The 11,756-nt window shown below is 35.4% G+C and overlaps 3 protein-coding genes across 5 annotated transcripts; 1 reads left to right on the top strand and 2 right to left on the bottom strand.

Annotated features, from left to right (window-relative positions):
• LOC21406574 (protein NUCLEAR FUSION DEFECTIVE 4) lies at positions 1-3,126 on the top strand. 3 transcript variants are annotated; one of them, XM_010099378.2, is made up of 3 exons: positions 1-477; positions 1,511-2,409; positions 2,553-3,126. In XM_010099378.2, the coding sequence occupies exons 1-3, from the start codon at positions 169-171 to the stop codon at positions 3,028-3,030; spliced, it is 1,686 nt and encodes a 561-aa protein (XP_010097680.1). In that variant the 5' UTR covers positions 1-168; the 3' UTR covers positions 3,031-3,126. The 3 variants fall into 3 exon arrangements, with proteins under 3 accessions (XP_010097680.1, XP_024022245.1, XP_024022246.1); XM_024166477.1 differs by having other exon boundaries at positions 1,511-2,405; positions 2,553-2,662; XM_024166478.1 differs by having other exon boundaries at positions 2,531-2,603.
• Positions 3,127-3,649: 523 nt separating this feature from the next.
• On the bottom strand, positions 3,650-5,456 carry LOC21406575 (B3 domain-containing protein Os04g0386900). Its single transcript, XM_010099379.2, has 3 exons — positions 5,358-5,456; positions 4,284-4,457; positions 3,650-4,167 (listed from the first exon to the last, which is right to left on the bottom strand). Exons 2-3 carry the CDS (start codon positions 4,434-4,436, stop codon positions 3,859-3,861), a joined length of 462 nt encoding a protein of 153 aa, XP_010097681.1. The 5' UTR covers positions 4,437-4,457; positions 5,358-5,456; the 3' UTR covers positions 3,650-3,858.
• Positions 5,457-9,506: 4,050 nt separating this feature from the next.
• On the bottom strand, positions 9,507-10,858 carry LOC21406576 (xylulose 5-phosphate/phosphate translocator, chloroplastic). Its single transcript, XM_010099380.2, has one exon. It carries the CDS (start codon positions 10,762-10,764, stop codon positions 9,511-9,513), a length of 1,254 nt encoding a protein of 417 aa, XP_010097682.1. The 5' UTR covers positions 10,765-10,858; the 3' UTR covers positions 9,507-9,510.
• Positions 10,859-11,756: the final 898 nt, after the last annotated feature.

The following is an 11,756-nucleotide window of genomic DNA, read 5'->3' on the forward strand; positions in this document are numbered from 1 at the left end:
TTTCCTTTCTCTCTCGCTCTCTCTCTCTCTCTACCAATTGACATCTAATTTTGGATTTTCTTCAAAGAAGATGCAATGATCCACATTTCATATGTCATAGATAGCAAGAAGAATCATCAATAATCAATTAAAGAAGAAGAAGAAGAAGAAAGAAGAATCATATTCAATATGACAGGACAATCAACAAAATGGATGATAGTGGCGGCAGCAATATGGATACAAGCATTCACAGGCACAAACTTGGACTTCTCTTCTTACTCTTCTCATCTCAAGTCTGTGCTGGAGATTTCTCAGGTGCAGCTCAACTATCTTTCCGTCGCCTCCGATCTCGGAAAGGCCTTGGGTTGGTGCTCCGGCGTTTCCCTGCTTTATCTTCCTCTATGGACTGTCATGTTCATCGCCGCGTTAGTCGGATTCTTCGGTTACGGTCTCCAGTGGCTTGTCCTTCAAAGACTCATCTCCCTGCCTTATGCCCTGGTAAGAAGTTTGTTCCATCTTCTCCTACTTTCCATTCCTTTCTCTTACTTCACCAAAATTAGCCTTTCTAAGAAACTTCATGAAATCTTAACCTCCATTGACAAGGAAAAAGCATAGCCACACGTTTCAAAATTAACATCCAAGCACTTCACATATACATAGGCATTTCAAGAAAGCGTAATAGGGATTAGGGACTAAACATATCGGATTACGAGGTGATTAGTATAATTGAAATCTTGAGAGAAATGATGAATATGTTGATTAAGAGGGATCGGGGATGTAGACAATATACTTAAACAAAAAACTTCAGATTCTAGGAGTGACAAACTTAGTTGAGATGTCTTAATTTACCTTATATCAGTTACCCTCTTTCGTCATCTACTTAAAATGATAAAATTAGTATACATATAATAGATGGTTTGGATCATGTCATGAGATTCAAAAGTTACCTAACAAAATTTGTGAGAGTGTAGAAAGTAAACTGTAAGTCTAGAAGGTGTTCTTTCTTTCTTTCTTTCTTTTTTTTGGGAATTATTTTCTGAAAATATTGCTATCTACAATAAGCAATACAAATAAATAGTGCATATACGGCAACCAAACTGGCTGCAAGTACAACAACCCTTTGATTAACGAAGCACGATCAGTTGGACCAACTGATGTTAGGTTTTTTTTTTTTTTTTTTTTTTTTTTTTTTTAAAATTTTTTTTTTTTTATTTAAAATTATTGGGAAAAAAAATAAAAGTGTTTTTTTTTTTTTTTTTTTTTTTTTTTTTTAAATATGTTTATTTTCTAATTACAATCATTAGGAAGATAATATTACAAAACCAGCATTTCCTCCATAACAATCATGGATTAAGCCTGCTCTCAAAATTCAAACAGATGAAACCAATACGAATTATAAGACCTTTGTTTGAACCAAAAAATAGAAGCAATACAACTCCTAAGCAGTCCAGCATTTTGTCAAGTACACACACAGATACATACATACATACATATATATATTTTTTAAGTTCATCAATTGTTGAGAATGCAGGTCTTTCTACTATGTTTATTGGCTGGCTGGAGCATCTGTTGGTTCAACACAGTCTGCTTCGTTTTGTGCATTAAAAACTTTTCCACCAACAGAGCACTAGCCCTATCTCTCACATTAAGCTTCAATGGCCTCAGTGGAGCTCTATACACCCTTGTGGCCAATGCAATAAACCCGAAAAGCGACACCCTTTATCTATTCCTAAATGCCATGGTCCCGCTCATCATATCCAGCGTGGCAATCATCCCCGTAATCCGCGAACCTCCCCTGAAGCCCCTTCCTGCTAAAGTCACTCGCTGCGAGTCCCTAGTTTTCCTTTGCCTATACATACTGGCTGCTATAACCGGCCTCTATCTCCTTTTCCTAAATTTTTTATCAACTAACGCGCCAAGAGCTCGTTTTCTCCTAGTTGGTGCTATTTTTCTCCTCACCCTACCCTTTTGCCTGCCTGGTATTCCATATGCTAGGCATTTGGCGCGTCGAAACATCCACTTCAGCTCCTCTTCAAATAATCTGAGCTTCCATATGGATGACAACAACGAACCTGAGCTCTATGAGGAACTCATTGAAAGAGATGATAGCATGCTTGATGACGTGACCGACATTATGTTTGGGGTGGTAGCTAAGGAAGACTGCTTAGGGAAAGTGATAGAGAAAGATACAGCAGCGATGATGCTAGGAGAAGAGCACCCAGCACGACTACTTGTCCGTTCTTCGGATTTTTGGCTTTACTACATCACTTACTTTTGTGGAGGGACAATCGGATTAGTTTACAGCAATAATCTCGGGCAGATTTCTCAATCACTTGGATACGCTTCTCAAACTAGTTCACTTGTCACGCTCTACTCCTCGTGCTCCTTCTTTGGACGTCTGCTATCAGCTGCCCCGGATTTCCTGCGTGAGTATGTATTTACTTTATTATAGATATCCATAAAAAATGAGAAACGAAACACGGAGGGCATATTCCACTATAAACCTGAATTAGATCTACATTAATACGTTGAAGAAATTGACTCTTGACAGCAAAAATGTGTAACCAATGCAGCAAGGTCTATTTCGCGAGGACTTGGTGGCTTGCGGTTGCTCTAGTACCAACACCAATAGCCTTCTTTTTGCTAGCTGCGTCAGGCAGTGAGGCAGCACTGCGCATTGGCACGGCCCTGATTGGGCTAAGCTCCGGGTTTGTGTTTTCTGCAGCAGTTTCAATCACATCGGAGCTTTTTGGGCCAAACAGTGCAGCGGTCAACCACAACATCCTCATTACCAACATCCCGATTGGCTCGCTCCTCTACGGCCTTCTTGCTGCCGTAGTGTATGATTCAAATCAAGGAAGCTCAACCAAGGCAAGCTTATTGAAAGAAGCAACACTGTGCATAGGCACAAAGTGCTACTGGCAGACATTTATGTGGTGGGGATGCATTTCTGTATTGGGGTTAGTTTCAAGTTTCTTTCTATTCCTAAGGACACGGTCCGCTTATGATCTCCTTGAAAGGGATCGTAGCCGAACACAATTCTCATTGTAGTTCAGGACTCATCTTGATACAATGAGAAACTGCACATGTTGGAGCCAATCTTTAAGATTTGATTGAATTCAAGTAAGAAATAAACACTTAACTAAAGCTTGTTCCCAATCCATCATGATGAAGACAAATGAGAAGACTCAACAACGGTAGGCAATATAGACCAGGCGTTCTCATAGGTGGTGCGTTGCTAAGAAAACATTTCATGACTTACTTTTTTTTATTATTTATTAAATGGAAAAATTGGGTCAAGAAACTAATTAGGCTGTAGCCAAGACAACCTAAATAGCCGAACTGGCATCAATTAAGGGCCAAAAATGCCCACTTAATTGGTCTAGCAAAAAATTTGACATGATTACATAATCAAACAACTGAAAACTTTTAATCCAATCATCGAGGTTTATTAAACAAAATTAAGACCCATAACCAAATGTCAAATAGTTAGCAAGCCTAAGCTCAAATAATATCCCATTTTTTGGACCTTCAGATTATGATACTTGCATGACACATTCCTCCCTCCTCAAACTATATAGAAATTCTAACAAACCAAATATGTAAGTACTTGTTTTTATCAACAGCATCTTGTTTAAGTGCATCGCAAACATAATAAAACTCCCTAGAGTTAATAAATAGTTAGTTGGAAAATGTTGTTCCCAAATACCATGGATGCTACGTGAATAGAAATGTACATCAAGTAACATCACAGAAACGACATCAATCCGCTAAAGTTATGCATTTGAGGTACATAAACATGCATCTAAATCTAAGCTACACTACATTAGTCCACGATCACAATGTTGTTTGGAGCATTAAGGGGACAACTAACACATGCTATTCAATAACGATGGGAGAATCCGAACTCTCACCAACAATCTTCGAATGCAATTCAGGTGGGATGTCGCCTCTGAGAATTTGAACTCTAAAAACGAGTTTTTTACAGCTGCTTTCATCGAGTTCAAAGACACACGCATCACCAATCTTCAAGTTGTTGTCGTCCACAAAGTTTTGCCAAGAACCATCAAGTTTCTTGCAGCTGGCATTACTTCCGCGGTAAGTCAGATTCCACTCCTTGCCCCCATATGTGAGAACCGCAGGTGTCGCAAGGGAAGGAAGTACTGGTTGAATTTTGGCCGGAAGCGTCTATCTCAATTTCAAACAAAACAATGCCATAAAAAAGCAGAGTCTGTATGTATGCAAATTTATATGTATGAAAACAAATAAAATAAAATGGAAGAGGTTAAAACGTTTTCGATTACCAATAGATATCGAGGATTGATATGTGACTTTGTAAGAATGATATCAAAAAACGGCTTCTTCCCTGAGAGTGTCCAAAATTCCTCACTTTCTAAGTCATGTTCAGTATTTGATACGGGGCTGGTGTTGAAAGCGGAATGTGAGTCTTGTTCCATTTTTGAGATGTTGTGCTTCGACTGTTAAACAATCAACAAGTTCAATATTTGTATTTTGATTCTAAACAAATGTACTTCTTTGTCTGCCATAGAACCACAAGTCATGAAGTCTTTATGGAATAAGAGGGGGAAAAAAAAAAAAAAAAGGCAAAAATAGCCAAAAGTTTAGTACCATTAAGAGTTGTGAAATTATTTCAAAAAGTACAAGATGAGACTATACAACAATCTTTGGAGCTTCTACTTGTCTTAAAGAAGATGAATTTTGACCAATTAACCTGCCATATATTATGAAATTTATACACTGAGCATTTTTTTTTCCCTCTTTAAAAACTGAGCATTTACTTTATATGAATTTTGCAATATGGAATTGAATGTAACATTAAAAAAAAAAAAAAAACTGCTTAAAAAGGTAACTGGGTGCATTATCCTAGGTCGCTGGAAGAAAAAAAAAATAAAACAGAAAAAATCCCCCCAAATATGCATGTCCTTAAAATAAAAATTAAAAAAAAAAAAACTTATTCTAAAAATCAACTACTACCACCAAATATGTCGTTTTCTCTGGAAATCTCCTAAACTAGTCTTATAGTCCATTATGCAACCACAGTCCACAAGTCATGACTTTGCTTTTAATAAAACCCAAAAGTGGTTTTTTTTTTTTTTTGTCCAAAGTTTGAGGATGTAAAGTTACTTAGGGTTCAAGAAATGATTTTTCTGCCACATATTCACTAGTCATAAAACTTTTAATTTTTTAAAGTGGAAAAAGAAAACTAAAGCCAAAATCCTTTTCAAAAAGTTTAAAGTTGGAAAAGTCACTTGTAGGGTTGAAGAAATCCTGCCCTAGTGTGAACAGTGTTGTTCATAAGTAAAAAATAAAAAAAAATAAAATAAAAGTTAATGAATTTGAGTCCTTATTTGCATTACCTCTAAGCCTGAGATTGACAATGCACAACAATCTTTGTCTTTGTCTTTGTCTTTCTCTTATTTTCTCTTCTCTTCTATTCCTCAAGCTTCAAAACCAAATTCTCAGCTTTCTTTTCAGTAGTTGAACGCTGAGAGAGATTCTTCCATTATTATATCATCTCATTTCTTCCGGAAAACTTTTGGGCCGGGTCACAAGGCCCGGAAGACGTCTGACTAAAGTTAGTTTCATCGCTCATGTGAATGAAACACTACGGCCTCGTTCACTTCGCGAATTTGAGTTTTCAATTCGAATTAAAATGTGATATTTTCTGAGAGTATTTCATTGTAGCAGAAAAAATTAGATGCAATATTTTCTGAGAGCTTTTTACTGTAAAAATTCAAAACTGAAAACTCGAATCGGTAAAATGAACAGGACCTACCTCTCTCACATTTAGTTAATCATGAGATTATAATCACTTCTAATTTACGTGTATTTTTTATAAGAGAAAATATTGTAGTAAATCATGAATCAGATTCAAATCATGATATGAATCCCCTTACTAAACGTCTTGGTGGTTGATAGATTTAAAATTATAATTCAGAATAATTTTCAGAATCATTCTTGATTTATGTGTATTTTTTATAATGAAAAATATTATAACGAGCCACAAATTATGATTTGAATCAGTAAAAAAAAAAAATAAATAATAATAATAAAATAAAAGTTAATGAATTTGGGGCCTTATTTGCATTACCTCTAAGCCTGAGATTGACAATGCACAACAATCTTTGTCTTTGTCTTTGTCTTTCTCTTATTTTCTCTTCTCTTCTATTCCTCAAGCTTCAAAACCAAATTCTCAGATTTCTTTTCAGTAGTTGAACGCTGAGAGAGATTCTTCCATTATTATATCATCTCATTTCTTCCGGAAAACTTTTGGGCCGGGTCACAAGGCCCGGAAGACGTCTGACTAAAGTTAGTTTCATCGCTCATGTGAATGAAACACTACGGCCTCGTTCACTTCGCGAATTTGAGTTTTCAATTCGAATTAAAATGTGATATTTTCTGAGAGCATTTCATTGTAGCAGAAAAAATTAGATGCAATATTTTCTGAGAGCTTTTTACTGTAAAAATCCAAAACTGAAAACTCGAATCGGTAAAATGAACAGGACCTACCTCTCTCACATTTGGTTAATCATGAGATTATAATCACTTCTAATTTACGTGTATTTTTTATAAGAGAAAATATTATAGTAAATCATGAATCAGATTCAAATCATGATATGAATCCCCTTACTAAACGTCTTGGTGGTTGATAGATTTAAAATTATAATTCAGAATAATTTTCAGAATCATTCTTGATTTATGTGTATTTTTTATAATGAAAAATATTATAACGAGCCACAAATTATGATTTGAATCATGACACAAATTCACTAACCAAACACACATAATTTATCGTAAAGAATATCACTAGATGACAAAATTATGAGTGTAGTTGAAACAGACAAGAAAAAGAAAAATAACATAATAATTATTATAAAGATATTCATGTTCACACAGCAATAGCGTGATAGCGGTAAATAACTAAACTTCATAAATGATACCGAACCTAATTTACATCATTTAAACTATTGTTTTCTAATGACTAAGAGCATCTTTAATACAATGCTAAATTGATATATTGATGTCTTATTTTAACATTCATTTATTAAACTAGTGTTATTCTTGGTGTTAAATTTGACATATGCTTTTCTTGATGGTAAAATTTGGCACTCAATGTATCATTAACCAAATTTCATAATTTAGTTTTTATAAAGTTTTAATTTTATAATCTGTCCTCCTATTTCCTCTCCTTCTACCGAACACACCCTAAGGTTTTGAATTATTATTATTATTATTATTATTATTATTATTATTTATTATTAAGGTTACATCAGTGAGATTGCGATACGAAATTGTGGTCCAGAAGTCTTTTGCCATCCAACATTTTTTCATTAAGGACCATCCTTATGAAACCAGCAACAGCTTGTTAACTTCACATCTTAGTAACCCAACAGACTAAATTACAAAATAAAATAAAATAAAAGGCAAAATTAGCGCTTTGTTTTTTCTATTTTTAGTGATTCTAATTGTTTCATGAGATGTAGGAATTGCAACTGGTTAAGTGAATTGAGAAAATGTATAACCAGGCCTCGTCAAAGCTCCAAAGAGAAGGGAAAGAAATATTACACGTTTGCTTTGTCAGTTTAAATCACATTTTTTTCTTTTTGAGAAACCAAATGTGAACTAAAATCCAACGTGACATAAATGTTTGGTTTACAAATTTAAAATATAATTTAAAATTATTCTTAATTTATGTGTATTTTTTATAAGAAAAAATACTGTCACGAATCACGAATCATAATTCAAACTATGACACGAATTCTCGTACCAAACACTAAAAAACCAAAGGCAGTGGCGGAGCCCTTATTCTTCTTCTTATTTTTTATTTTATTTTGTTTTTTTCAATAGAGGCACATTTTCTTATTCTTCTTATTTTTTATTTTATTTTGTTTTTTTCAATAGAGGCACATTTTAACTTTCTGCTACAAGTAAAAGTAGCGCTTCTTTACTAGTACAGTAATCCGAAACTGAGCCTCAAATGTCAGGCAGTAATTGTAAAGTCATCAGCGGATGATTACCTTATCAGATCTGCAGCCACGAAGTTGTCTTTCATAGGATGATTTAGCAGCAAGCGTTATTGCCCAAAATGTTATGTATCAATAACATTGATTCTTGAAAATACTAAAATGTTGGAAAGAAATGTCGTGCCATACTAATTTCACAAAATGATGTCTGAAACCAAATAGATTTTATGTCAAAGTGCCCAACTCTTAATTGATCATAACATTTCTATTATCTTCATCATCTCTTTCCTTCCACTTCGTGTTAGAACCCAAAATAAAAGGTCTTTACAACACCTTAAAACAAATATTTTCATTTCTTGTTCCTTCTTCTTATTTTCATATCTATGTGACGCCAACCAAACCGTTATAAGAACGTTACATTTGCACTTCTAAGCTCTTTGAGCATTGATTTTCTTTGTCTTTATTTGTTTAAAATATTTTATGCAAACCGTTTGTACTTTACAGTTCAAGTATACAAGACAATCGGCAATTTGGGTTTTTGTCCAATCTCCAGGATTCATATTTCTTTGGCGGGGGGAAAAAAAAGGTGTGTTGCAAATGTTAAATGAAACATGTATTCACAAGCATTCTCAATAAAAGATTTCCATCTATCTTCTTCATACATTTGTCTTACGAATACAGACTATACAGTCGTTTCATCAGCATTCGCATCCACGATGACCGTGAAGAAACCAACATAGTAGTTGATTAGTTTCGACAACAATAATGATAAAAACAGACAAGCTCGGTATCATCAAGCGCTTGATAAAATAAAAGGCCAAGGAAGGTTTATAGAAATGCTTTTGCACACCAGATAGTACTACCATTGTAGAGGAAGATCACTTCGAACGGATCAACAATTGGATAAGATAAAATCTAAGGATAAGATAAGGTTCTAAACCGTCTGATTATACCAGAATCATATTAGCTCATGAAAAGTACGAACTTTAACGAAACACAGAATTTGATTAAAAATCTGACCTTTTTTTTTTCAGTTCCTTATCTTACTTGAGAATTCTACTTGTTCCTTGTGTCTTGGCAGGATTAACTCCTCTTAAGAAGCTAATTATAGTCCTAAATCACACACAGCTTATGAATTGCAATCTGTTCCCTCAAATCTCTAGGCTCATGTAATAATTAAGTTGAATGGAAACTTAGCAAGGAACACCACAAACATTCATAATCAAAACAGACAGAAGAAACAAAGAAATGGAATCTGAGACCCTTTGCCAAAAGTTTTAAACGTTTATGATCAAAATTCGAAACAGATACTAGAACAAATCAAGAAATAAAAACTAAGAGCCCTTGCCAAAAGTTGAAACCAATGCAGCTACAAAAACTAAAACAGAATCACAAATCCACCACTAGGTCCTAAAAAAAAAAATAATAATAATAATAAAAGAAGCAGAAACAAAGAAAAAGAAAAGAACCCTTTTTAGCTCTTTTTCTCCTCTTCAATTTCACCTCCCTCCTTCTTCTTCTTCGAAGCCGAATTAAAGAACCCTTTTTAGCTCTTCTTCTCCTCTTCAATTTCACCTCCCTCCTTCTTCTTCTTCGAAGCCGAATTCGCCTGCGAGTACAAGAAAGTCCCGAGTATCGCAATGGCTGATCCGAGCGCATTGAGCGGCCTAACCGGGTTTCTGAACACCAAAATAGTGGACACAATAACCACCACTCTCTTCATAGTGTTCCCAACCGAGAACGTCAAAGGACTAATCTCATCAAGCGCTTGGTAAGACGACTGGTTGTAGAGATGATAAAAAACACCAGACAACAAAACCCAAATGTAAAAAGTAGTTGGTTTCCCCACAGCTTGTACCGCATTATGATATCCTTGAATCCATTGCGACCCTTCAACGAAAACCGCAACGGGGAACAAATAAATCAGCGAGATTATACTTATCCAACCATATAAATTCAGCCCATTTACTTCCTTAAAGCTCTGAAGACTTTTCTTGGAGTAAATGTTTCTCAAAACAAACCCAACATTGCTTATCAAAGCGCCCCACAAGCCTTGCAAGTTGAAGGAAACTTCGGTGACGGCGGCCAAAGAACAACCGAGGACAATGGGGAGGATGGAGAGCCAGACACTGAGGGGATATTTGTCGCCGAGAAACGAAGAAAAGACGACGGAGAAAACGGGCTCGGAAGATTTGATAACGTGAGTGAAGGAGACGGCGACTTTGGAGAAGGAAACGCAGGCGGAGATGTGGCCAATGGTGTGGAACAATGCGGGTCCGAGGAGGGCTAAAATGAAAGGTTTGGAGATTTTGGGGCGGGGTTGGAGCTTCAAGGACCAGAGGAGCAACATCCAGATGGAGCCCACGAAGAGCTGGAAGGAGGCGAGGAGCCACGGGAAAGGGAAGACGTTAAGAGCCTTTTTGTTGTAGATGTTGAAGACGATGTTCTGGAAGTACCAGAGGCCGAAAACGACGGCCAGCTGGCGTCTCTTTTTGGTGCTGTCGTTGGATTGAGATTGGGATTCTTCGCCTTCGGCAGAGGACGCAGATGGGTTTTTGGAGAAAGCGGTGAGGAGGAGGCGGGAGTGGTGTTGGGGGGTCCGGAAAATGGGGGAGAAGCCATTGATGGTGGCGGTGGTGGTGGTGGAGAGTTTTGGAAATGGTTTTCGGTGTTGGATTGCGTGGCGGAGACGGATTGGATTGAGGAGGGAAGAGGGGATTGTGGGGGATTGGTGGTTGGATTTGGAGTTGGAGGAAGTGGCAGGGGAGAAAGGGGTGGTGGTGAGATTCAAAGTGAGCATTTTTTGTTGTTTTCTGATTCAGAGAGAGAGAGAGAGAGAGAGAGAGAGAGAGAATCTGCCAGTACAAGGGAGAGAGATTTGGTAGATAGGAGGGGCCAAGGTTCTTCCACTGGTTTTGAACGCCTTTTTTTTTTAATAGAAAATTATATAAAAGGTTAATTTCACTTGGTCATTTTTAATTTGTCCTGCTAAACTTTAAAATTTTTATTTTATCCATTAAAATTTTGAATTGATTAGACGTGTTCACAAATTGAATTGTGCGAATTTCAGGTCAATGCGCAATCTAATCTGTTATTGCAGATTGAAAAAATTTCTATTCGTTAAACCCCAATTCAATTCAATCCAATCACAATAGATTTTATAGATTGAATTATGCGAATTTATTTGTGTTTTAGACCTTAACTCTTATAGTCCATTTCTTTTTTCAATATTATCATAAAAATTAATAACACAAACATATCATAACATAAAATTAAAATAGTATTAGATTTCATACATAATTATATAATTAAAAGCAAAACTATTACATAAGTTATTTAAACATATATAAAAATATATATGTAATTTGAATTGTTAGATTATGTGGATTGAGAAATGCTCAATCTGCAATTTAATCTTTATTACGGATTGAGAAAATCTTAATTGTTACCAATTTAAAATTCTTTCAATTCAATCCAACCCGCAATAACAGATTGAATTATACGGATTAGCGGATTCAATAAACACCCATAGAATTAATCCAACCCTAAAAACATATAGAAAAATAAGTAGTGTGATAACGTCATCTTTTTGTTAAAAAATAAATGGAAAAAAAATCATGTGATCACACATAACTTTTTCTTTTTTCATCTTATTTTAACAAAAATTCTAACATAAAAAGTTAAGTAGAATTAAATCGAAATTCAAAGGGTTAAAACAAGACCAAATCAATATTTAAATGACAAAGTGTGAGTAAAGCTTTTAGAAGCCAAAATAAGAATAACCATAAAATT

The sequence above is a fragment of the Morus notabilis genome, unplaced genomic scaffold, assembly GCF_000414095.1.
Source record: "Morus notabilis unplaced genomic scaffold, ASM41409v2 Scaffold75, whole genome shotgun sequence".
Taxonomy (NCBI): domain Eukaryota; kingdom Viridiplantae; phylum Streptophyta; class Magnoliopsida; order Rosales; family Moraceae; genus Morus; species Morus notabilis.